Source organism: Chrysochloris asiatica, unplaced genomic scaffold (assembly GCF_000296735.1).
Source record: "Chrysochloris asiatica unplaced genomic scaffold, ChrAsi1.0 scaffold00056, whole genome shotgun sequence".
In the NCBI taxonomy this organism is placed as follows: domain Eukaryota; kingdom Metazoa; phylum Chordata; class Mammalia; order Afrosoricida; family Chrysochloridae; genus Chrysochloris; species Chrysochloris asiatica.
In genome coordinates, this window is record NW_006408574.1 from 2,234,975 (window position 1) to 2,261,749 (window position 26,775).

At 55.4% G+C, this 26,775-nt stretch overlaps 1 protein-coding gene across 1 annotated transcript in view; it reads right to left on the reverse strand.

The window, feature by feature from the left end:
• The window catches only part of LOC102833779, a 76,983-nt gene that overhangs the window by 25,182 nt on the left and 25,026 nt on the right, over positions 1-26,775 (reverse strand). Inside the window, exons 3-20 of the mRNA XM_006863810.1 lie at positions 24,018-24,117; positions 22,141-22,275; positions 21,052-21,171; positions 19,762-19,865; positions 19,604-19,695; positions 17,379-17,570; positions 17,214-17,216; positions 16,532-17,046; positions 14,955-15,047; positions 13,651-13,848; positions 13,459-13,554; positions 9,101-9,235; positions 7,711-8,627; positions 7,178-7,272; positions 3,850-4,333; positions 3,621-3,687; positions 3,313-3,403; positions 2,159-2,271 (exon numbers count right to left, since the gene is read on the reverse strand). Of these exons, the coding sequence (XP_006863872.1) occupies positions 2,159-2,271; positions 3,313-3,403; positions 3,621-3,687; positions 3,850-4,333; positions 7,178-7,272; positions 7,711-8,627; positions 9,101-9,235; positions 13,459-13,554; positions 13,651-13,848; positions 14,955-15,047; positions 16,532-17,046; positions 17,214-17,216; positions 17,379-17,570; positions 19,604-19,695; positions 19,762-19,865; positions 21,052-21,171; positions 22,141-22,275; positions 24,018-24,117 (3,550 nt within the window). The remainder of the gene's footprint in view (positions 1-2,158; positions 2,272-3,312; positions 3,404-3,620; positions 3,688-3,849; positions 4,334-7,177; positions 7,273-7,710; positions 8,628-9,100; positions 9,236-13,458; positions 13,555-13,650; positions 13,849-14,954; positions 15,048-16,531; positions 17,047-17,213; positions 17,217-17,378; positions 17,571-19,603; positions 19,696-19,761; positions 19,866-21,051; positions 21,172-22,140; positions 22,276-24,017; positions 24,118-26,775) is intronic.

The window sequence follows — 26,775 nt, forward strand, 5'->3', positions numbered from 1 at the left end:
TGCATGGTTTCTGCTGAGAGATCCGAGCTTAATCTGACTTGCTTGCCTTTGTATTAATGCTTCTCTTTTTTCTAGCTGCTTTCAGGAGTGTCTCCTTATCTTTGATTTTGCAGAGCTTGATTATGATATATCTTGGTGATTTTCTTTTGGGGTTTATCCTTCCTGGGGTTCACTGAGCTTCTTGAATGCTTATCTTTTCACTTTTTTGGGATGTAAGAGAAATTTTCTTCCAGAAGATCCTCAACTATCTCTTCTGTGGACGTGTGTGATTCTTCCTGTTCCAGAATGCCGATAATTCCTGAATGTTGTTTGTAAACAGCCCTGGGCCCACCGGCCTTTGGGCAGGACGCCTTCAAATCCAACCAGGAGGTCAGGTCACTGGTGTGGACACAACCCTGGCTCCTGTGTCCAAGTCAACCAGGAACAGCAGGGAGGCATGCACAGGGGCCTTCCCTGATTTGCTGCTCACAAGTCTCACATGCTGTTGCTTGCTCCCTTTCTGTGCCCCCACTGAAGTGTAGGCCACAGCAGGGATGTGGCCAGAGTCCCAAGTGGGTGAGGGAGCCACAGACAGCCATGGAGCAGCTCTGCACCTCTAAGACCCGTGAGTCCAGAGTCAAAGGCAAGGGGCTTGTGAGACCTCCTGGGAGTGTCTCCCAGAGCAAGCAAGAGGGTGGGAGTGAGAGCAACTGTCTTCACCACCCTGATGACCAAGGTGGGCCTGCAGACCCCTCCTCCCCAGAGATGTGACTACCAACACACCCCTTCCCCCAACACATACGAGTACCTAGACGAAATGTCCCCTTCCACACACGAGTACACATGCAGGTGTGATTTTTGACACACATCCTCCCACCCACACATGGATGAGATTCCCAGCACACCCCTCCCACACATGTTTACACAAAAGGGTGAGGTTCCTGACGTGCCCTTTCTCACACATGTACATATACACCCTGGTGTGACTCCTGTCACTTTCCACACATGTCTACACATGGAGGTGTGACTCCCCCACAGGCCACTTCCTAACACATGTTTACACATACAAGTGTGACTTCCAACACCCCCACACATGTGTGCACACAGAGGAGTGACCCCTGACACGTCCCTCTCACACGCATGCCCCTGTCCAGCAGCTCACCCAGAGGACCCAGCCCTGCGTCTTCCGGGGTGACTCCCAGGTTAGTTTGCTGCCATGCGAGGTAAGAGCACCTGGGAAGGGCTTTGGCAGGCCCAGAAGGCATGTGGGGAACAGGCAGGGTCAGGGGCTCATGGAGCACAAGTGTGGCTCCCAAAAACTCCCGCCAGACACCAGTCTCACAGCACAATCATATCCCATCAGGAGGGTGGGCTGTACGGGGGGCTGCATGCAAAAGTGGAGGGGCCAGGTGTGCACGGGCATCCTGAAGTACCTATAACACTTGACACTCAACAGCCCAATGTCCACAAGGTTCACCCCAGGACTAACACATCTGTATCCCCTACAACCTGATGGTCACTCTCCCCAGGACTAACACACCTGTATACCCCCCTACAGTCTGATGTCCACAAGGCTCCCCCTAGGAATAACACTGAGCTTTGAAAGGAACTCAGTGAAAAATAAATATGAAGCCGTTGATGACAGCCAAGCATCGTGGGGACAGCAGACCCCTTGGCTGCCCCTTCCCCTGGACCAGCCCTGGGCACTGTCTCCACACACACGTCTCTGAACCCGGGAAGGGCAGCCCACCAACGGGGCTTTCAGGCTGTGTGGCACCAGGCTGTGGGCAGTGCCCTCCAGCCAGCATCCATTAGCCCTGTGGCTGTAAGCTTCCTCATCTATGACCAGAGGTGAAAGCACATAGGTAGTGAAAGGAAAAAGAATCCTGAGCTCCAGAATGTTCTACAGAAGCCTTGTCCACGGTGACTGGAGCCTGCACAGAGGGACCCCACCTAGCACCGTTGTTAATAAAGTCTGCCCTTTACCAAATTAGACGTTAATCGCAACAGAGGCATGGCAAGAGCACATCCCAGACACAGGTTCTCAAATCCTCCACAAAACTTTAATGCTGATGCACGGAGCTGAGACTGCGCAGTGGTGGTGGCAGGGGGGTTTCCAGCAAGTCTCCCAGGGCCCCCAACCAGCCAGCCCAGGGCTCATCTGTGGGTTCGCCCTTACCGCAGATGCCAGTGCTCCGGGGCCTCCCCACACCATCCTTCCTGGCTGCCAGCACCTCCTCCAGCCGCAGGGAGCCGCAGGGGGGGTCCAGCGTGGCGGGCACCTGGTGTGAGCTGGAGACACAAAAGCAGTGTGAACTTGGGTGGGCGGAGTCCAGGAGGAGCACCCTGTCTGACAGTGAGGCCACCTCTGTGTCTCCTGAGGCCAACACATCAGGCCCCAGATACAGAGGGGTTCCAGGACCCCTCCTGGCCCCTCTCAGTCCCACTCCAGGGTCACAAAGGCCATCTGCTTGCAGACAGGCTGTGAGGACTTTCCAGCCTTCAGCAGCTGGGATGCATGGAGTTCACCTTGGTGTCTAGAACCTCTTGTGAACATCTCACCTGCTCCTGCCCTACGCAGGTTCTGGGGAAAGGCGGGTGTTTTCCTGAGAACAAAAAGTCAGCCCCTGCTGCCCCCTGCTGGCAGCTCACAGACATAGACAGAGCCCGACGCCCAGGTGGGTGGGTGGGGGGTGTCACTGAACCACAAAGGACTATGGCCCAAGGCCCAAGGCAAGACCAAGCCCACAGCCCCTGAAGTCAAGGGAGGTGTCAGGAGTGCGCCCCTGGGGGTGACTGGCAGGGAAGGAGGGCGTCAGAGCCCAAACCCCATTGCTGTTGGGTGGTCTCCACAGGGTTTTCCTGGCTGTCATTTCTATGAAGCAGACCACCAAATCTGTCTTCCATGGTTGGGTGAGTTCAAGCTGTCAACCTTTCAGTTGTCACCAGGGCAGGGGAAGGGGAAACACAAGGCTCGGGCACAGGACATGGGGACATCTGAGTTGGCTACCTGCACACAACCACCAGGAATGGGCACCACGGGCATAGGCCCTCAGAGCTTGGAGCCCACGCAACACAAAGCAGTGTCTGAGGCGTGCTGTGGTGGGTGCCAGGGTCCAGACAGAGTCCCCTGTGACGTGGGGGTCTTCATTCTGGCAAGTGTCAGAGCCACACAAGCTGGCCAGTCCTGGGGTTTCTCCCAGATGCATCAGGAGCTGCACCCCGCTGCCTGCCCACTGTGCCCCGACTCCAGCTCGGGACAGCCGGCATGGCTGGGCACCGGGAGACTCTTAAGGCACCCTGTGGACAGGATGCGAGGAGACACAGACTTACCTGCCTTCCAGGGTGCTCACGGGGTGGAAGGTGCCCGCAGCACTCGCTAGCCTTGGCTCCAGCTCAGAAGAAGGCCTGTGCCCCGTGAGCCCTGCAGAGAGGGGCACGGTGACTGCTGGCCGGTGGGGAGCAGCGCTTCACCCTTCCCCATATTCTGGACAACCAACCACTTCCTGTCAAGCCAACACCAACTCAAGGCGACTCCATGTGGGCCAGAGTAGAACTGCGAACCCCAGGCTTTTCAATGGTTGATTGTTCTGAATTAGATTACCAGGTCTTTCTTCTGAGGTACCAACAACTTCAGGCACCAGTGAGCACTGAGCCCTCTGTACCACCATGAACTTGGTGCACATTGTCATGTTCCCCCAGCCCCCCCTAGGAGAGGAAAGGTGGGCACGGGGAGGTCAGGCTCAGGCACAAGATCCTACAGTGGGCAGTGAGGGCCTTCAGAGGACCCTTGGCCACCCCCAAGACGCACAGCCCTCCTGGGGCTATCCTACCTTGGACCTTGCTTGTGCACTGGTCCCACGGGCTCACATGCTGCCACCACTCCTGGCCTGAGTCCAAGGGTAAGGCCTCACGGTCCGATAGACGGAGGGGAGAGACAACTTGTCCTGCTTCCCCGCTGGGTACCAAGGCTCTGGGCCAGTCTGGGGCAGTGAACGTGGTGGCAGGTGGCTTGGGGCTGGGAGTCAGGTCCCCAAGCACGTCCATTGCTTCCGGTTTCTGCAGCTTCTCGGTCAGCAGGTCAATCCGCTGCTTCAGGGCGTTGGCCGTGGTCTCCAGGGCCTGCAGTCGGGCCTGTCTGTATTGATAGTGCAGGGGGCGGGCTGCACCCAAGCCCTCAGCCTCTTTGGGGTCCAGGTAGATGCACAGTTGCTGTGGCTGTGAGCAATTCATGGGCAGGTCCTGGAGTTTCCAGGGACGCAGGGAAGTGTTGGTAGACAACGGCAGGGGGCGGCCATTCTTTGTCTTTCGAGTTTGGGGGCCGCTGAAGGCTTTGTTCAGACACAGGCAGAAGCTGAAGGTAGAGAGGCCAGAGGGGGTGGGTCATTGGCCCCCCCACAGCGAGTGCAGAAACACAGGTGTGAGTGAGCTGTGTGGCAGAAGCAATGGGACCAGGGGAAGAGTGAGGGCACCGCGCTGCCTTCAGCGCCACCATGGGAAGACTGGGAAAATCAGCATTGTATGTGAGTAGCTGCACCCAGCTGACCAAAGCGATAACACCATTATGAAAAAGGCAAGAGAAAAGGGCATTTTGGTAAACAATAAGACATTTTCAACACCAACAACAACAACAACAAAAATGAGTGTGGCTCTTACAAGTTTTTAAGAGGGAACCTAGATCCAGAGGGCGAGGAGGAAGGCAGAATCTCCACTGAGTAGTAGCCAATCTATCTAGGCGGTGCTGATAAAAGGAAATGCGGATGTGTCTCTTGTGATACAATAGTGAATAATTGTTACCAAGACTGTCTGCCAGGGTTGGAAATGTAAAGGTAGACGTTTTGTAGCAAGGAGAGGAGTGATTAACTTTTCAGTCTAGGAGCGGAGGTCCCCAGGACCATCAAGGGAGAAAAGCAGAGAGCAGGACCCTACCCAGAGAAACAGTGACGTCAGAGATGGAGGCAGAGATGATGACGTGGAGAGATGGAGCAACTGGAGACTTTAGACCAATAGAGGGAGAGGGGCTTGTAGTGTATACCCTTTGGTTGGTTGATGATGCATGGAGGGGATTGTAACCATGGCAATGAAATGATATACGATAGGATGAATGTAAAGCTAATGTTCTCCCATGTAAACTATCACATAATTTACAATAAAACATTTTTTTTAGAAAACGTGTGTGGCTACAGATTCGTACGGAGTCCTGGTGTGGCACTGAGGGATAATGCACCAGACTTCAAGGTCCGTTTGAACTGCAAGGTTGGAGTTCAAATTCACCAGCTGCTCCTCAGGAACCCCATACAGGGTTGCTATGAGTCAGAACTGACTTGACGGCACTTAACAACAACAACAATAGATGTGTGTGTACGCATGTGTGGGTGTTAGCACTGCTCCAGAAGACTGCAGCCTTCAGCATGGATGCCACCTCAACATAAAGAAAAGTAAAGCATACACTAATGAACCTCCGGGGTGGCGCCGTAGAATAAACACTGGACCATAAGACTAGTTTCAATCACAAGGTCGGTGGTTCAAACCCACCAGCTTGTCTTTGGGTCACTATGAGTCAGAACCAACTTGACGGTATTTCAAAAGAAGTGGGCCAATAAACAAAGGAGAAAAAAATGAACTTGTCAAGGATTTCTTTTTACTTGGATCCACAATCAATGCCCATGGAAGCAGCAGGCAGGAAATCAAATGTTGTATTGGGCAAATCTTCAAAGCGTTAAAAAGCGAGGACTAAGATGCTCCTGCCCTAAGTCATGGTATTTTCAATCACCTCACATGCATGCAAAAGATGGTCAATGAATAAGGAAGCCTGTAGAAGAATTGATGCATTTGAGTTATAGCATTGGTGGCTGTGTGCTGTGGAGTCGGTTCCGACCCATAGTGACCCTGCACAGGGTTTCCGAGGCTGTAAATCTTTACGGGAGCAGAAAGCCTCATCTTTCTCCCACAGAACAGCTGGTAGTTTCAAACTGCTGACCTTGAGGTTCACAGCCCGATTCGTAACCACTACGCTACCAGAGCTCCTTTATGTTGTTAAGTGACCTTGAGGTTCACAGCCCGATTCGTAACCACTACGCTACCAGAGCTCCTTTATGGTGTTGGAGGAGAATGTTAAATATACCACGGACTGTCAAAAGACTAACAAATCTGTCTTTAAAGAAGTAAAGACAGAATGCCCCTAAGAAGTGAAGTCGTGTTATCAGAAGGGACCGATCGCCATCAGGTTTGGCAAAGTAGCGGGTCAGTAAGAAAGGAAAAGATCCTCAATGAGACGGACCGACACATTGTCTGCCCCGATGGGCTCAATGCAGCCATGATGGTGAGGATGACCCGGGACCGGGCAGGGTTTTGTTCTGTTGCACATAGTGTTACTATGAGTTGGAACAGACTCAAAGATAAACAATTCCTATGGATTGAACCGTACCCTCCAAACATGTGTTGTAAATTCTGCCCTCACATCTGGCTCAATGGTAGTAGGGCTGGCTTTGGGTTTATACCATGGTTATAGTTCTACTTAGGTATGGGCTGTCCTTGTTATGTTGTTGAGGTAAGAGAGAGCAGGCTGTGTTTTGAGTAAATCTCTTAGCTACAACAGGAGCGGATTAAGCAAACAGAGACGGGAGAGGAGAAATGCGAAACCACAGGGAGCTCTCCCTGGAAGCAGGAGAACCGGCATCTGAATTCACTTTGGTGCAGCAGGGTCAGCACCGGACTGCTAACTGCAAGGTCAGCGGTTCAAATCCACCAGCCGCTCCCTGGGTGCCCTCTACAAGATTGCCATGAGTCAGAACTGACACGACAACACTTTACAACAGAAACAACAGCCCCCTAAACCGTGAAAAAGGAAATTTCTGTTTGCTAAAGCCATCCGTGTGTGGTATTTCTACCATTGCGGCGCTAGACAACTAAGACAGGGATACAAGGGGGCTTCAACAAGTTCTTGGAATATGGGAATTAAAACGTAACAAAATTTCTCCTTGAGCTTTGTGAAGCCCTTGCATCTGGTCATATGTATAGTAAAGCACAAGAGGGCAGTTATGGACACACCTTGAGAGCTTGGTTTTCTGGGATAACTCAGCCATCCATTGGACTGTCATACAGTCCACACGATTTATGTTCTACAACCTCGTTTGGTGAATGGTGCCTGAAAAACCGGTTGTCCCTACCCCATGACTCCACGCCACTTCATACCCACCTGCCTGGGGTCTCCTGGTCCCCCAGCATCAAGCCTGAAGTCACCTTACTCCATTCCAGCACAGGGGGCCCTGGGCTTCCCGGGGTGTCTAGGTCCTAGGGCAGAGAGGGACCCATCAGACCCCATCACTCTGGGGCCCTCAGAGCCTCACAGGAGAATCGGCGTCCCCTCTTTGGACACAGGGTCCCTCTCTGGACCCCAATGCACTCAGGCGGCAGACATTTGGAGACTCACGGGAGCACAACAAAGCCAGACCAGATCTTCTGCCCCCCCCCCCGCCCCCATCCCCAGGAGGTGAAGGCAGCCCATGTCCCAGCCCTCCCCTCACCAGTCTCCCCCAGGGGACAGACCCATAGAGACCTGGTTTTCTAACAAGAACTGGCAGCCAGCCACCCAGGGGCAGCCCACCCTCACCTGGTCATTCTCCAACATACCCTATCTTGTGCCGAGTGTGGCACAAAGGTGACAATGCCGGGTCTGGTCTGGGAGACCACCGGGGCAGCCCAGCCTGGACCGGCTGCCGGTTGCTGTACCCCATCCTGTGCCGAGTGAGGCACGAAAGTCACGATGCTGGGCCTGGTCAGGGAGACCACGGGGGTGGGCCTCCCGAGCACAGCCTCCCTCTGCTTGCGGTACACCTCCCTCAGCCGGTGGTCCCGGAGCTCCAGAGCCCGCACAGCTGCCGCCTTCTCCTCCAGCATCTGCTGCCGCCGCGCCAGGGCCTTCTGTCGCATGAACTCCTGCAGGGACGCGGAGCTGTGGGGAGGGCCGGGGACACCCCGGGGCCTCTGGCCAGCGGGCAGCTCCTGAGCCCTCTCCTTCCCAGGTGAGTCTCGAGAGAAGCTTCCTTTACACGGTGAGCCCACCGGCTGAGCAAACGAGGAACACCAGGGCCTTTCCAGGGGGCTCCAGGGCCAACGGGCAGGGCTGTCCCAGTCTTCACAGGTCTGGCCAGCTGAAGTGCTCCAGGGCCTCGGCAGTGGGGACCCCTGCCTCTCAGGGTGACTCCTGGGTCTCTGGAAGGTGGGATCCCAAGCCCTCTTTGGGGAGGTCCCCAATCCTGCCGAGGCACTGCAAGGCTGCTGTCTGGGAAAGCTGCAGGTCCTCTCGGAGTGGCCATCTTTGTCCTCTGTCATGGCCCAGGGTCTCTTAAAGAAGGCACCCGGGGTGTCCAGAACTTCCCCAGGACCCTGCTGCCTCGTCTCTGTCGGGTCCTGCAGGCCCAGCTTGGGTGGTCTATGCTTAGACCTCTGCCTGGACTGGGGACGTTGGGCCAAGTCCAGCCCAGCCTGGATCTGCTGGCGGAGTTCTTGCAGGATGGCCATGGCAGTCTGGATGGTAACTGGCTGGTCCCACGAGACCAAGCTGGGTGTGTTGGCGGACACCCACTGGTCACTGCAGGCTGGGCTGGGCGTCTGGGCAGGGGCAGTTGGAACCTTCTTACTGTCTCCTGCAAAGTGAAGTACTTCAGAAGCTGCAGGGCGGATGGGTACCCAGGAAGGCCTTTAGGCCAAGCATCCCTCCCCCATGAGATCCCTTTTGGTTCCTGCATGCATTGTGGATACACAGGTGCTCTCTGAGACAGGTGCCACACCTCTGTGAGTTGTGGCTGGCGGAAGGCTGGCCTGGAGCCACCGACTCTGGCCGGACGGTGGATGTGGCTGGAAGAACCTACAGGTCCCATCCTAAACCAGAGAGCCCAGACGGCCTTGCCCTGGCTCCTCAGGGGCCTCGGGGATAGAGCCCACACCAGGGACTTTGCACACAATTCTCCTGCAAGTGCCCTCTGACTGAGATGTGAGCAAAGCTCTGGGGAGGGGCTGCTGCCATCCCAGGCACCACCACCTCCAGCCCTGTCTCCACCCCCCCCACCCAATGTCAGTGTAAAGTGGTCCCAGAATCCTGGTACACAGCACAAGGTACCTAATTCCGAGGTGGGGGCTGGCTCTCTCGAGGGTGCCTGGCTCCGGCGCCCAGGGAGCACAGGAGGGGGCCCAAGCAGTAACCTCACCAGATCTTGTCCTCTCCTCCAGGCGTACACACCCACCGACTCAGAATCTTAAACAGAAAGATCATAACATATGCAGGACCAGGATGCACAGCTTAGGAAGCTGGGCCATAGCATCCTTGGTCGGGCCCCTTGCGGACAGGACCAGAGAGGGGAGGGCTGGGTCTTAACGCCTCTTCTGTAAAGCGAGGGTAATAAAGTGGCTTTAAGGAGCCCTGGTGACGTAGTGGATTGTTGTTGTTGTTAAGTACCTTGGAGTCGGTTCCAACTCATAGTGACTCTGTACAGGGTTTTTGAGGCTGTAAATCTTTAGGGAGCAGAAAGCCTCATCTTTCTCCTGCGGAACAGCTGGTAGTTTTGAACTGCTGACCTTGAGGTTAGCAGCCCGATTCATAACCACTACACTGCCAGAGCTCCTTGTTGTTGTTAAGTGCCGTCGAGTCGGTTCCGACCCATAGCGACCCTGTACAGGGTTTCCGAGGGTGTAAATCTTTACGGGAGTAGAAAGCCTCATCTTTCTCCTGCGAAGTGGCTGGTAGTTTCGAACCACTGACCTTAAGGTTCGCAGCCCGATTCGTAACCACTACGCTACCAGAGCTCCTTACCAGAGCTCCTTAGCAGTTGTTAACTATTAACTGTGGGGTTGGTGGTTCAAATGTACCAGCTGCTCCGGAGAGCAATGAGGCTTTCTGTTCCAGCAGATTTACCACCTCAGAAATCCTATACAAGGTCGCTATGAGTCGGAATCTGCTCGACAACAAAGCCAACTTAAAGGGTTGTCTGTAAACACAGTGACCCAGGCACACAGCATGGGCCCAGCAAATGTTGGTGGGTAACAATGCTGAAGATAAGAGCGGGGGCCCACAGGTAGGGAGATCGCTCGCACTGAGCTGGAGGGAATTGATTGGTTTTTAAACTGGTGAAATGAGCAGCAACAGAGGTGAGGATCAATGAATGACGACACCCAGGCTGGCGGGTGAGGGTCCTCGCCAAGGCAGCAGAGACCACATCACACATACGTGTGAGCTGGTATCAAGGTTTTACTCCATAGCCCCAGATCACATTTACCAAATGCCAACACGGGCACCACCCTGTCAAACACAAGCTGCGCCCAGATGGGGCCAAGGCCACATCTGTGGAAGGTCCCCCTACCACCCACCCCAGGCCAGCCCAGGGCACCGACACTCTGGGAGACCTGCTGTTGTACTGGGAACGCCACATGGCTTGAAATCACCATCACGGGCCCCAGCCACGATTTCTCCTGCCAGCCATGGGGATACGGTTCTTATCAGGAAGGTCCAAGGAGGGTTCCTAGAGGGCAGGTGAGCCACCACACCCACCCATCCCAGGCATGGCAGGTTGCTGGCCCCGCCCTGACCCAAAGTCAGCCCCAGGTCAGAAGTCACTGCCCCAAGAAGGGGAGGGACCACGAATAGCATGCCTAGTAGTTACGAATCCGGCTGCTAATCTTATGGTCAGCAGTTTGAAACTACCAGCTGTTCCACAGGAGAAGGATGAGGCTTTCTGCTCCCGTAAAGATTTACAGCCTCGGAAACCCTGTACAGGGTCGCTATGGGTCGGAACCGAGTCGACAGCACATAACAACAAACAATTCTGAAGACAGGACACTGCGGCACCACCTCCTACCCAAGCCACACCGTCCGGAGTCCAGGACGACGAGACCACGCCCTCCTATACCACGCCTCCCGGAGGCCACGCCCTCCTCGCCTCCTCCAGGACCGCATTGGAGGTCCTTGGCGTCCCAGACTTGGGTATAACTGCCTGCTCTGGTACTCGTTAAGCTGTAAGTCTTGGGCAAGTGACCTCTCTTCTAGGTGCCTTGATTTCCCCATCTGTAAAATGGGAAGAATTGAATCTAACAGCCCCTCCTATGGGGTCGGTGAGGATGAGGCTGGGGTCTCGAACATTGCAGGTTGGTGGGCGGGTGAACTGTCCACATCTAGGTTTCTGAGGGCGCCGAGGCGGAGGCAGGACAGGAGAGACCCTCAGAGCAAGGATCGTCCTAGGTGTCCTAGCCTCCCTGAGAAGCACAGAACGGGCCCCACCATCCCTGACAGCTCGCGTTCCCATTAGCCGCCCGAGGGGACCATGGAAACAAATGGGTCCTGAAGGGCACATCTTTTTCTTCCCCCGAGCAGTTTAATGGCAATTAATTTTTTTACGAGAGGATTTTTAATCTGTGGGAATGGATGAAGTCCCAAAGTACCCTGTCAGAGTTCCGGCGCTGACTTAATCTATGATAAAAAATGCAAAGTGAGGTGATATAATCTGAAATTAAATATCTGGCTTCATTTTCCTCTGGCCGGATGGATGAATATTTTATAACTATTGTAATTTGATTTTTTGTTAACTACAGCGAATTTCTAATTCATCCAATTCCCAAGTCCTGTGGCTCTGACCTCTGACCCCAAACTCATCTCTTCTGAGCCCAGCCCTGACAGAAACGAATGGTCAGCCCCAACACAGTGACACCGTGGTTACAATGATGAATGTGGCCCATGGCACACCCTCCTGACCCGATGTCGGACGCAAAGCTGGTCATTTTTCAAGTGAGCCATTAAAATAAAACAAACCAAAAAGCTGAGGTGGAAGGGGGTGTGTGTGCAGAGCCACTGCCAGTGAACCTTCTGGAACCTTCCAGTGTACCCCGCCTCACGATCCCTCACTGCTGATCTATCACCACTTGCCCTGCCGGCTGCTGAGTGTGGGCGTGGGGCGATGCTTATTCATCCGGCTGGGAGCCACCGCTCTGCCCACAAACAGGGATAGTGGGTATCAGACAGGACACGCCCCCTACTCCCTTCACAGCCGTGAACTCATGGTATGGGGGAACACGGAGGCACAGGGATGAATAGAAGTAGCTCTCAAGCTTAGAGTAAGGCCCAGCAAGCTGACCTCAACCCACCTGAGGGGCCCTTGTGAGTGGTCCACAACCCCAGGCTCTGCTGAGGGCAGACCCTGCCTGACAAGATGCCCAGGTGTGTTGTTAAGTGCCATTGAGTTGATGACAACTCATAGTGTTTCCGAAGAGTGGCTGTTGAGTTTGAACTGCCGACCTTGTGGTTCAAATGGACCTCGTGGTCGAGTACTTAGTCTATCACAAAAGTGTGGTCCCAAGTAAACAGGGCTGGACTTGCTCAAGTTAAGGCCTTGAGCAGGACACTCAGGTTGCAAGCCTGGCTCTGCCCTGAGTGGCCCTAGGCAGGCTGCCGTACCTCTCTGAGCCTCAGTTTTTTCATCTGCAAATGGGAGTAACACTGCCAACCATGGAGGAGAGCTGGGCACCTGGCTAGCTCTATTCCCATCACTGCACCCTGACTGCTCAGGAGATGCCTGGAAGAACTGCAAACTCTGCGGCCAGCCTCCCCTACCCACCCAACCCCCCCCCCCATGCAATGGAGACCCAGTCCCTTCTTCCTCCCCTAGCCCCAGCCACCCCCCCCCCCCCCAAACAAACACACACACACATCTAATCCTTCCTTGGAGTGGGTGGATCAGTCCTGGCTGGGTGGTGGAGGCTTGCTTGGCCCCCACACACTGTCCAGCTCCTCGAGTGGTAGACCCCTTAGTTGGATGGCAGGTCCACAGCAGTAAGATTACTTAGCCGACTTCAAAGCTCATCTTCACCCTAACACCTACAGCCCCACCTGACTTCTCCACGTCTCCAGAGCTGTGGGATCAGCGGGGTTCATCCAAGGGCCTGTGTGAAATTTGTGCCTGGAATTGGGGACCCCAGACCAGCCTGGCCCGGTAGACCCAGCTCCTGCACCACCGGCTTCGGAGGGAGGCTCCTGACATGAGGTGGAATAGAAAAGCAAAGGCAATACACATGCTTCCTGGTGGATCATTAACCGGAAGGTTAGTGGTTCAAATCACCCGGTGGTAAAACAGCCAAGAAAACCCTAAGGAGTTAAGTTCTACTCTGTTGCACGTGAGGGCACCAAGAGTCAGAATCTATGGCAAAAGGTCTGGCATGTTGGTTTTAATGGAAAAGCAGACATGCCCTTTAAATGCATCCTAATGTTAGCATGTGAGTGAATGAGTTGGATGTATGTTCCAGAGTGTGGTGGAGAGGGTGTTTTCATAGGGTTCTCCGGCCAGGCGCGGCAAGCAGAACAGCTGCACGTGGGGACTTGGGGCTCGAAGTCCCTCCACCCAAGCCCACTCCCATAGACACTGGAGGTGAAACCCATTTGCCTACTTAGACCTGGGACTGTCCCCCTGTGGGCCCCAAATGAGCGACTCTTCTCACCTTTGCCTTTGGGAGCTCTTCGAGGTGAGGGAAATTTGGACGCCTTCTCTCTTTTACAAGAACAACCTTTGGTCCTTTTGGCTTTTTCTCTTGGCGCTTCAGTGAGAGAGGAGGGGGACAGTGAGGAGGGGGACACAGGGTCTCATGCCCCTCGGCCCTGCATTGCCTGGTCCACCCACGTGGGCACCGTGCTCCTCCTGATGTTCAGGGTGAGGACCACCAGCAGGGGCACCTTTAGCAGGACTGGGCACCCCACGTCCACCTTCACAGCAGGTGTTGCACTGTGGACGAGAACCCCAGAACGGAACCCAGTCTCTCGTTCCTGTAGTCCCCACGCCCAGCTCTGGTCCAGCCCACAGGTGCTCAGGACATTGGTGAGGGTGAATGACTCTGTGTGAATGACCGGGCCAGGACTGGGAATGGGGACCGAATGCTGTGGACAGCTGCTGGTGGATCAGGGAGAAAGCCTTTGTCCAGCGATCAACTGCCCAGCCTGAGACATGCCCGTTCACTGCCCGGCCCCGCTGCACCTGGGTGGCTGAGGATCTTTCTCCAAGGACACAACACTGACCACACAGCCCCATAGAAACCCATATGGCTCTCCTAAGCCAGAGCCCCACTGCCACCTCACCCCAGCCGTGGGTACCCTAAGTGACCTAGGTCAGGTGACTCCAGGCACCCATTTACTCCAGCCTCCTCCTACCTTCCCTCATGGGTCTATATCGTCTCCCTGAAGCCACAGGGACAATGCTCACATGTTCCTGTTGATGGTCTTCCCGCTTCCAACCCAGTCCCCACTCTGAGGACAGAGGGAATCTGCCCAAACCCATATCTGCAGTCAAGACCTGCTCAAATTCCTGACATTCCTAATGCCTGCGACCAAGTCCAGTCTCCTGAATGCCACCCGCCAGCACCCAGCCCCAAATCTAGGCTTCTGAACACTGCCCATCAGTCCACCAGCCTGCCAGCCCCAAGTCCAGCCTCCTGAACGCTGTCTGCCAGCCCGTCAGCCCCAAGGGGCAGATCCTGCCTTCCGCCATCAACCATCCCCTTCACTGAGAAATGAGTGAGGAAACACTACTCAACTGCAAGTCTCTGACTTATGGCATCTCCTGGGTAAGGCTGTTTGGGGGGGACAGGCAGGACATGTCCCCCATTGGCAAGATGTCAGAGACAGCCCACTGGGGAGCTGACATGTGATGAGACAGGAAGACCCTCACCTGTTCCCCTGCCCAGGCCCCCACTCTCAGCCCAGCCTGGCCTGCAGCATGTGGAGTCCAGGAGAGGGAGCAATGGAGGGAGGGCAGTCTGCAGAGGGAAAGGCAGGCTGGGTCGGACTCCTAGCTGCTGGAGGCATTTCAGCCTGGGGACCTCTCTGACCCTAAATGTCCTCATTTCTGAGTGGGATCATCACATTAACACGGAGCTAGAGAAGTTGTGACTGGAGCAAGGTCCAGCATTATGCTGTCCACACTGAGGTTCAAGTGTCCACTCACCAGAGGCCGGGCGCTGGGAGGCCCTGGCAGGCTCACACCTGGGAGATGCTTTGTCTTCCACTTGGGTCTCAGCAGCACGCCGGACGCTGAAGTCTGGAGCAGAGAGAGGGAAGGGCAGCATGGAGAGGGAGATTGGAGAGCAGCTTCAAGGACAGCTCTCTAAAGCTTTCCCATCTAGCGTCGTCACCCCAGGCCATCCGGACACGTGGCCATGCCACAGAGCTGCAGCTCACAGCTGCTCTATTTTTAGACCAGACACAGCCCCATGGTCTCAGGGGCTTCCGTGAACAGGTGAGAGAATTCTGTGGCAGAGGCAGTGCACAGCTCAACCCTGTTGCATGGCTGGCATCCCAGTTGGCAAAGAAGAGGGTGTCTACAGAAAACAGCTTGGAAGGATGTTGGATTAAGAGTTGCCAGGTTTGCAGAATGTGCCCTTTGGTTGTTTAAATGATTATGTATTCCTGAGTGTTTTTGTGTACATCCCCCCCTCCAAAAAAAAAAAAAAAACAAACCAGAGGGAATAGAAGCAAATACTGTTGAATGATGATGCACGGAAAAGATTGTAATCATTGCAATGAAATGATGAGTGTAAAACTGGTGTTCTCCCATGTCAACTATTAATCAATTCACAAGAAAACTTTAAAAAAAAATTACCAGGGTAATTCAGGAGGGAGTGGGCAGGAATACAGACTTTAGGGGTTTTGCTTCCCTTTTCTGTCTGTCCCTTTTTCATTAAGAAAGACGCAATAATAATAGAAACACTTCTTTTTAATGAAGAAAATACCTTTCCTGTCTCCCTAAACATAGCTCATGTCTGACCACAGGGCTGGTCTTCGTGTCTGTCCCATAGGGGATTCTGGGTGTCACTGTGTCTTTCATTCCTCCCGTCTCCCCCAGTCCACCTCTGGACACAGCTGGGAGGAAAGCATGGGAGCCTCCTAAAAGCCAAGTGGACTTTATTAGGGTGTTACTGACCTGAGTCCCCACAAACCTGAATGCTATGGATTAAATTGCTCCCCCAAACGTAGGTGGAAGCTGGAACCCTGGTCTCTGTGATCTTGACCTTGTTTGGAAATGGGGTTTTTGCAAATGGAATCTGTCAGGTTAACATGAGGTCACACAGGAGTGTGTATGTGCATGTGGGGGTATCTTAACAATCCAGGAGTGGGGTCCCCATATACAGAAAGGGAGGACAGAGGGACGCTATGCAAACAGGCATCACCAACCTCCGAACGCCCGGTCCCCCAGAGGAGGGGTGAGGAGGGGACTTTGGAGGGAGTGGTGCCTTGCCAACAGACACACTCACTTCCTGCCCTCCTCCTCCCCAAGGCCACCAGCAAAATACAGGCCTAACCTGGGGGGCGGGGGACGGCAGGGGACATGGCCTCTCCTCCATCAATCCCTCTAGCCTCAACACTGCCTGCCTCACCTTCCCTTCCGCATTCCATCTGACTGGTCCTTGAGACCCTCCAAATACACCCTGCAGCCAACCTGAACCCACTCAACTCCTGCCCCTGAGTCCTCCTAGAGCCCACCAGCCCACCCCCTGGCCTCTGTCTGGCAGAGTTGCCGCTGACCTGGGCTGGCCTGGGGGACAGGCGCACGCGCCACCTTGCGGACCTTCTTCCGAGGCGCCAGTTTGGAGCCCTTGCAGAGGCGGGAGGCGCTGGAGGGCGCTGAGGTGCCCAGTGAGCCACAGCTGGCCTGCCAAGCTGCCTGGGCCCGGATTTTGTCACGCAGACGCTCCAGCCGAGGGTCAGTCTTCCTGGGCTGCTTCGGGGACCCCAGCACCTGGGGGGGCCTTTCCTTCCAGAGCCCAGGGGCAGGAGTGCACTCATGGCCCCCCGAGGAGCCAGACAGGCGTCCAGACGACACAGAACTGCTGCCGCCGTTCCCTCCGGTTCTAGATTCCTCACCCCCAGACCACATGGGGCAGCTGCAGGTTGGTGCTGAGGTGTCTGGCACCTCGCTGGGGTCTAGCCAGGCCTCACAGGGGGCTCCCCTCAGGACAGCTGGCTTCGGGGTGGGTCCAGGCCGCCTCTGGGTAGCCCGGAGGCCATCACTGGCTACAGGTGACCAGCACTCATCTTCCCTTGAGAGAGAAGCAGATATGACGGTCAGGTGCCAATCCATTGCTCAGGGTGGAGCCCTCCTGACCAGCGCCCTCACCCCCAGACCCTTTCTGAACCTCACTTTTCCTGCTTCACACACAGCGTGGGGAAGGACACCCCCTTAGGGGGAGGCTCTGAGTGGGCTCACTGCCTAATGGAGGACAAGAGCGTGAATCAGAGCCACAGGCTGACAGCTCGGGGCACGGAGGTACTGTGGTGTGTCCTCTAGCATCCTGAGCACACCTGGGGAGGGGTACTGTCACTGCCCGGCTCTACAAATGGGGAAGAACCCTGACTCCACCCTGACCCTGACCGACTGCCTCCAACGTCCACCAGGTGGGCGAGCACTTGCCGGATGCTGTACACACACGTCTGGGGCTTGGCGCTGGCCCTCCGGCTTGTTGGTCGACTGGGGGCCCCACTCCTGGGGCAAGGCTGAGGCATTTCCACCAGGCAGGTGGGCAGTAGCCCCATGACCAGGGCAGCCTTGGTTACTAGCCCTGTCCTGGGAGTCCGCTGGTCCTGTCATATGGCAACTTGGGCCTCTGCAGCCTGAAGTCCATCCCAGCTCAGGCCAACTAGCCACTGATCTGTTCTGGGTACTGGCCTGCACGGGACCCTGGGCCCAGTACGCAAGCCCTCAGGACAGTCATGCAGACGGGCCTGGGCTGGGGGCTGCCTCGGAGACTTCCTGGGGGGCTGCCTCTTGGTGGGAGAGAATTCCAGGGGCCCCGTGCCATGACAGCATAATACACTTGTGTCACTCAGCAGCTGGACCTCAGGCCGTCCACTTAGGGACACCCTAAGCAGACCTTCATCCCCCAACCCCACCTGCCCCATGCCACTGGCCCAGGATGCACTGTCGGTAAGTGAGCCGACGCTTTGGCTGCTCTGGGCTCAGAGTGGAAACACAAGGAGTGGGCAGGGGGAGAAGTTGCCAGTGGAGGGGCAGGAGGGAGGAGTCAGCCTGAACCCTGACACCCACCACCCCTCCCTAGGCCCCCTCTACTTCCCAGGCTGGACTGAGGATGGGGCACTGGTCTTGGAGCTGTCCCTGCCTCATACTGGGGCACTTTTTGCCCACAGAAATAGCAGCTAGAGACAGGGACCAGGAACCCTGAAGGAGGCCACCTGCCCAGTCAGCCTCCCGTGGCTCCTTGGCAGGACACTGTGGTGGGCAGTATGTGGGCTCATCCTGGCCCCTGAAGAGCACAGTTCAAATATCAGCCTTGGTCCTCAGCAGCAGCAGCACGCTGGGCCGCGGGGCGCCCACCCTAGCCTTTGGGGTCAGTGCCTGCTGTTCAGGGCACAGCTGGTGTCGCTGTTAAGTATTAAGTGCCGACTACAAAGGGTTTCTGAGGAGTGACTGGTGGGTTTGGACTGCCGACCTTGTAGTTAGCAGCCCACTACTATACCACCCATTAGGATCACCTATTAGCTTAAGAATTGCCCTAAAGGCGGTCCCTCTCTAGTGTTTCTGAAGAAAGGGGGTCTGCACAACCCCCCACAAAATAAACCAAAACCAGGTGGTGCAGTGTTGATTCCAACTCCTGGGAACCCTTGTGTGCGTGCAGAGCACACCTGAGCTCTATAGGGTTGTTGGTTCTTATTCCCATGATGTTTTTTTTCAATGGCTGCTTTTCCAGGAGCAGGTCACCAGGACTCTCTTCTGAGGCTCCTATGAGTGAACTTTAACTACCAACTTTTCAGTTGACAGCTGAACATGGTCATTGTTCTGCCATCCAATGAAAAGAACCAAATCAGTTGGCGTCAAGTCAACACCGGCTCGTGGCGGCCCCATTGGTACAGAGGCAAGCTGAGCTCCTCTGGTTGGTTTTCTTGGCTGTATCTTGATCGAAGTAGATCACCAGGACTTTCTTCTGAGGTACTCTGAGTGAGTTTGAACTGTCTACTATTGGTAAGCAGCCAAGCACATTAACCTTTTGTATTATCTGGGGCTTCCTCCATCCTAGACAGGGTGGACAATGGGCCTGCCCTGAAGACACATCCAAGGACCCTTCCCCAGGACACTGCAGAGGGTCACCATGTCCAGTCCCACCCAAACTCAGGGCATAGCTGGATTCATTGGCACACATGGCCAGTCACATGTGTCCAAGGGCAGAGTCTGAACCACCCATAGTCGCGGGGCCCTTACTGCTGTCCAGTAGCCCCTGGCGACAAAGCAGCAAAGAGCCCCAGACGGTGTTGCCCCCTCCCCTAATCTGACTCTGCAACCCTCCTTGTATTCGGAGTCAGGGTCAGGGTCAGAGAGGGTTCAGATCAGAACCGAAATCACTGCTGCTAACCCAGAACCACCCTACAAGTCAGAGTAGACCGGCCCCACAGGGTCTCCCAGACTAAATCCTCCCAGAAACAGACAGCCTCGTCTTTCTCCTGAGAAGCAACTGGTGGGTTTGAACTGGCCAACTTTCGGTTAGCAGCACAATATTTAACCGCGTCTGTTATCACTACTCCTAGCAGGGTCAAACCCAGCTCCAGCCCAGGGACCCAGAACCACCCCTCGTGGCCCAGACGTACTTCTGCAGCAGGGGTCCCCAGCTGGTGCCGCCACCATCAGCCTGGTCAGAAGTCCCTCCAAGCTTGGACTCTCGCTGTCCACTGGGGACATCCTGTGGTGAGGCTGAAATTGATCAGACCTGCTGGTGAGGTTCTTTACGACCCTGAAGGAGACCAACCAGCAGCCCCGGAGAGTGGGTGCTGAGAACAGGGATGGAGGGTGGGCAGAGATTCAATGTGGAGTGGTCAGGGAGGACAGTGAGCAGACTCCGGGGGCTGGGGACTATGGGGAAACAGAGAGCAGGCTCCAGGGGTCAGGGCTTGTTGGGGGAACAGAAAGCAGACTCTGGGAATCAGGACTGTGAAGGACAGAGAGCAGATTCCAGAATCAGGGTTTTAGGGGGACAGAGAGCAGCCTCTGGGGGTCAGTGGCCGGTGCGGGGAGATGCCATGGGGTCAGGGACAGTGGAGGCAGAGACTAGACACTGGGGGTCAGTGGCCGGTGCAGGGAGATGCCATGGGGTCAGGGACGGTGGAGGCAGAGACTAGACACTGGGGGTCAGTGCTGAGGGCCTCGACCATCCAGTGGGTGCTGCAGTGAATGAGCTGCTCCCTGCACCCAGGACAGCTGGCTGGATGCCACACAGACTCCATACGGCTTGGGCTATGCCCTGGCTACACCTTGGAAGCATGATGGGAAACTGGGGTGACCCTAGCACCTCTACACCACCCTTGGCCCCAGACACCTCCTAGGGGGCACTGGAGACAGCTCGATTTCCAGTTTCGTTCTCTCCTGAAGATAATGCCCTGTGCAGGGCAGCCTCTCTGAAGATTTTGCAGATATGAAAGCCCATCCCCCACACTCTGCAGGGACCCTAAACCTGCCTGTCCCCAGCACCCTGAAAGGGACCCCCAAGCCTGCCATCCCCACACCCTACAGAGATCCCAAGCCTGCCTGTCCCCACACTCTGAAGGGACCCAAAGCCTGCCCTCATACCCAGGACCCTGAAAGAGCCTCCTAACCCTAACCCTAACCCACCCAACCCCAACCACCCCATGCAGGAACCCCCAAGCCTGCTCGTCCTCACACCCTGCAGGGAACCCACTAACTAGCCCATCCGTTATAATGCCCCCCAGCCTACCTGACCCTGTATCCTTCAGGGGGACTCTCTCACCCCATGCTATTTAACCCTGCTAATGCCAGCACCTTTCCTGAGGGGTTCCCCATGCCAGGACCACGGTTTGCTGCCTCTGGCTCCCTGAGCTGCCCCTAGGTCAGTTGGGAGGCCCCTCTCTGCCTCAGTTGTATCTACCACTTGGTCCTTGCCTGTGTCCCCCACAGGGCAGGGCTCCTCGGCAGGAACCTCCCATCCCCATCCCCGTTTCCTCCGGCCCTCTTCCCCCCAGCCCCTCTCCACCTCAACCAGGCACTGGTTAAGCACTTGTCTGTGGTATCCTCGGGACCACACCAGGCGAGCAGCCCACGGTGGACTTGAGTCTCAGCTCACGTTGCTTGTCTTGGGGCCTGGCAGTATCAGCCTTGAGGAGTCCCAGGACCAACAAGCAGGCCAGTGAAGCATGGCGGCCACCTAGGGTCCCCAGCATGAAGCAAAGTCACCTGACTCAGAGCAAGCTCAGGAACCAGGGAGGAAACACTGCCTGGCCTCCCGCCAGACCCCGTTGTGCGGTCACTGCTGGAGATTCGGAAGTAGATCTCCAGGGCTTTCTTCCTAGTGCTTCTTAGTCTGGGTGCTCCGCTGAAACCTACTCAGCATCCTAGCAACACACCCGCCTCCACTGGCCGATGGGCAGAGGCCTGAATGAGGAGCATTGGTGGATCGGAGGCCGGGTCTCCTGACTGGAAGGGAGAAGTCTACCCCTGGACCACCGCTGCCCTCTGCAGGACATTAGTTCCCACCCAGCCCCGCCCCCGTCATGGGTCCCTAGGAGCCAGAAGACACGTGGGTGTAAAGTGCTCTTTACCCTGGTGGGCTGGGCACAGAGAAGGGAAAGAAAGGTAGCAGCCAGGCCAGACCTCATCAGTCAACCCCAGCACCTCTGCTGGCCTGTCCACTTGGCCCCGTCCTGCTCTGCCCAGCTCTAAGACATGGATACTTAGCAGAGTGCAGCTCCCACCCCTGTCCCCTACCTGGCTGTGCCCACCACACCCTCTGCCGCAGTAACTGTGAAAAGCACACTGAATGGGCCTCGGGGACTCTTACTCCCCCAGATTGGGACAGGCAGCAGATGCACTCTAATTAGCCGCACTGTTTTCTTCTCACCGCCTCGTCCCCAGAAAATCACATTGAACAGGCTGGAGACTGGAGGGGACTGAGCAGACTGGGGGTGGTGGTGAGCAGACTCGGGATCTTAGAAGGCTGGGGAGGTGAGCAGGCTGGGAATGGGGGGAATGCCCGAGCAGGCTGGGGGAAGCTAAACAGTCTGGGTGGGTGCCAAGCAGCTGGAGGGACCTGAGCAGGATGGGGGGGGAGGGGGGAGTAGACTGTGGGGACCTGAAAAACCTGGGTATTAACAGGATAGGGGGGCAATGAACAGACCAAGCGGGCTGAGCAGGATAGGGGGGCTGAGCAGGCTGGGGGGAGCTGAGAAGATAGGCTGGGGTCGAGAGCAGGTGGAGGGGCCTGAACAGGCTGGGGAGGTGAGCATTTGGGAGACTGGGGGGTCTGCGCAGGCTAGAGGGTGAACAGAATGGGGGTGAGCAGGCTGGGGTACAGGTCTGCAGACTCAGAAGGAGGGGAAGGCCTCTTCCACCCACTGTCTCTGGGCTCGGCTTTCAGACCACAAAGACCTGAGCTTAGCTGTGGCAGCTGGTACCAACCGTCAACCCAGACCCAAGCCCCACACCCATCCATGGTCCTAGAGCAACAGACGAAAATGGGCCTGGCCCCCGACCAGAATCTTCTCGAGTCAGCAGCTGCCCTGCTGCCAGGAACAGGAGTTCTGAGAGGCTGGTCCTGGCTCAGGACACACATGGGGGGTGGGAGGCAGAGGTGAGGATGACTGGACGTGTGCCCATAGGACATGCCCCCCACCCTCACTCCATACACACCACATACATATTCTATTAGAGTCTGCAGATTGGGGTCACCAGCTATAATGGCCTTGGTGGAATGCCCCCAGCCCTCACTGGCTCCCAGGATTCAGTGGGGCGGGGTGGGGTGGCCCTAGGCCTCACTGGCTCTGGTGTGTGGGTTCTAAATGGGGTGGCCTTCCCTCCAGGACTCCCAGGGAGGCCAGCTGAAGCCTTGGGGCTACTTAGGCCCCTGGGGACATGGAACCACATGGAGCCAGCAGATGCAAGGGCGGGAACCAGGTGAAACAAATGTCAGTGATTTGGGACAGCTAATCACAGAGGAGTACCATTGGGAAGGCCAGATGGCATGACAGGAGGCAGAGACAGATGAGGAACACGTGGCTCAAGCCCTCCAAGGAAACCGTCACTGCATTTAAGAAATGAATCACAACCTCTGTACCCACCACCCACACTGAAAGGCCCTGGGCTCACCCACCGACCAGTCAGCCCCAGTCTGTAGCCAACTGGGAAGAGACCGGGAGACTGGAAGAGCGCTGCTCACCCTTACCAAGGGGAAACCCACAGCCATGCCAAATAGGAATTAGGGGACCCATGTGGAACCTGCCCCTGCCTCCTGTCCCCACAGCCCATCCCATCTACAGGACTGGCCAGTCTCCTCAAAGGCCAAAGCCAGCCAGAGTCTTGGCAGCTCTGCCCAATTCCATGACATCTGATGTGGCTAGCAACGCTGCCTAAGCCGGCCACCACCTAGGGAGCCTTGCCAGGCCCGGCCCTGTGCCCATTAAGTTCCCCAGGCAACATTGAACCCTCACCACAACAGAGCTGTTGCTCAGGCTATGGGCACACCACAGGCAGGCCAGCCACCCTGCACTGCAACCCCACCCACTGGATGCCTGCCTGGACTGACCACTGCCCGGAACACCGTCCTCAAGGGCTCAGAACAGCTACTCAGGGTTCACGGGGGCTTGGCTCTCACCCTCAGCACCCTGATCAGCTGGAGGAGCCCAGGTTACTTGTCCCACACCAAGGGGGCGTCCTCCTGGCCGGAACACCCTCCCACCCACACTGCCATGAAAACAGGAACCTTCAAGCTTGGAGGACGTGCCAAGTCAAAGTCGCAGGGGCATCCCACAGAAGGACAAACTGAGAGGCTGTAAACGACAGCCAAGTTCACAAAGCAGTGCCCTGCAATGAACCCGTGGAAACTCGGAGGCAGGACCACCCAGACCCAGACTCCACGCTCTAACAGGGTCCCCAAGAGAGCAAGATAGAGGAAGGGGTGTCCAGCGTGCCGCATCGTGCGCCGCCTTGCTCCGCTGCCTGTGACCTGGGGGAGCGCTCCAGGAGGAAGGACAGGTATTCACCGCACCAGGTACTCACCGGCGGGCGGGCCCCAGGCCACACTCTCGGCTCCCGGGCTTCCCAGGGTGGCCATGGCAGGAGCCGAGCGGGCCCGGAAGTCAGGTAAACGAAGACCCGGCTAAGGACAAGCTCTGGTGACGCCTGCGTTACCACAGAAACCAGGCGTCGGGGCGGCTCCAAGCCGGCTCCTTAGGGACCCAGTGCCCCGCCCGACCATGCGTAGTCCGTCCCTCCCTCCCCCGCCAAAGCCCCGTAGGGACTTGTGCAGGTGGGCGCACCTGGGCCTCCTACCTTACAGCACCCCTAAGGGTTGGGGAGGGAGGTGCCACCTGGTCCCTCCCAGCTCGCCGCCCCATCTCTCCACACCCTCCCTTCTCACCAGCGACCCAAGAGGCACCCTCGGCTAACGGTTCCAGTCCCAAGCCTCTGAACAGGCTGGGGTAACCTGGGCAATTCCAGGTACCTCTTACTGGTCTCCCCATACAGCAGCGTTCGTTTTATATGTAAAACATTTTCCTTTCTTCTTATGTGCTTCAGTCCGGCAGGTGGGTCCACCCCCTCTCCGCCCAGGGCCGTAGAGCCTCGTCTGACCCTTCAGGGCTCATCGTACACTAAGCATAGGAGTGCTTTCCGGTGTCAGATTGTACTTCCAAAAAGGATTCTTGCAGTTGTTAAGACGGTTCCAACTCATAGCCACTCTGTATAAGGTTTCCCAGGTGAGTTTGAACCACCAACCTTGCAGCTCAAACCGACCTTGCAGTCCAGTGCTTAGTCTACAGTGCCACACCAGGACTCCAAAAAAAGATTCTACCAGGATGCTAATCCATGGAAGGGGGATTTCCCCCACCCATGGGAGCCTGCAAGGGACCTAGGAGTCCCCTTGGGGACAGGCAGCCTTTCAGACTCAGTGGCAAGTCTTCCAGGGTTCTCCCCATCTACAGAGGGGGACTCAGCCCTGGCACAGGGGTGCTGTAGATCTTAGAAAGGGAGGGGGGACAGGGAAGACCATGTCCTCTAAGCCTGCGCCTCTCCTGCCACCCCTCCCCCAGAAGGCGATGGGCCCCCTCCCTCAAAAACACTCTTATAAAACCCAACCCTAGGAAATCTGGCCCAGCAATCTCTCTATTTGGTTGTTGTTGTTGTTAAGTACCATGGAGTTGGTTTCGACTCATAGTGACCCTGCACAGGGTTTCCGAGGCTGTAAATCTTTATGGAGCAGAACGCTTCATCTTTCTCCCGCGGAACTGCTGGTAGTTTCGAACTGCTGACCTTGAGGTTGGCAGCCCGACTCATAACCACTACGCTACCAGAGCTCCTTTTAGAGAGCCTCAAACAATGAGAACGGAATTGCAGTAGATCTGTGCACACCCATGTTCGTGGTAGCATTATTCACACCCATGTTCGTGGTAGCATTATTCACACCCATGTTCACGATAGCATTATTCACACCCATGTTCACGATAGCATTATTCACACCCATGTTCACGATAGTATTATTCACAATAGCAAAAAGATGGAGACAACCTACATGCCCATCAGCAGAAGAATGGCTAAACAAACTTTGATAATCACAAAGGGATATTATGCAACACTGAAGAATAATGAAGAATCTGCAAAACACCACATAACAAAGAGGAACCTGGAGGACAGTATGCTGAGTAAAATTAATCAGACAGATATTGCATGAGGTCGCTAAGGTAAATTACAACAATCAATTCTTAACTATTGATAATTACACTGAATGTGAATGGATTAAATGCACCAGTCAAGAGACATCAAGAGCAGAACGGATCAGAAAACAGGATCCTTCGATCCATTGTCTACTAATAGACAAATCAAAAGATGGAGCCATCCTAAATGCCCATCAACAGAAGATGGTTAAGCAAACTTTGGTACATACATACCATGGAATACTACAAAATGCTGAAGAATAATGTTGATTCTGTGAAATACCTCACAACATGCTTGAACCTGTAGGACATTATGCTGAGTGACATTAGTCAATCACAAAGGGACAATCATTGTGTAAAACCAATGTTGTAAAATATGCAACAAGAGGGAGGTTAGCAGAGGTAAGATGAATGTAGCCGGACACAGTGAGGAATGCAATTGTTAAAATGAGTAGAAGTAAATACTGCTAACTGAAGAAGTATGGAGAGGATTGCATTCATTACAATGAAGCAAAGTCTCTGCTTTGTTGACTGTAATACTGATGACCTGCTTTGTAAACCTTCCCTCAAGTCACAATAAAAGTTTAAAGAAAATAAGATTTCTAAGCAGAATAGACTTTCAGGCAAGAGGTGGGGATGTAATTTTTATGACAAATTCCAACCACTGTGCTATTTATAATTGAATTAATTAAAAACACCAACTCTTGTCCATGAAACCTGTCTTGGTCTTCAGGAGATGTGGGTTTGGGCAGAGACTTGAAGCTTTCTGGGAGGCCAGTAGCCCTTTGGCCCCCGGGCACTTGTTCAACACTGTCCCAGGAGAGCAGGGCTTGTTGAGGGCCTCCTAGAAGGAGCTGGGCCTCTGGGCAGAATCTCCTCCCCTCTGTTGGTGCAGGGGAGTCACAGAGATGGTGTTAGGTTTCTACTGACTATTTCTGTTTGCTGTTATTGTTAAGTGCTGTCGAGTCAGTTCTGATTCATAGCAACCTTGTATAGGGTTTCCGAGGAGCGGCTGGTGAGCTTGAACTGCCAACCTTACAATGCAGCACATTAACCCTCAGCGCCACACCAGTGGTGAGGACTGTACAGCGCAGGGACTATAACTC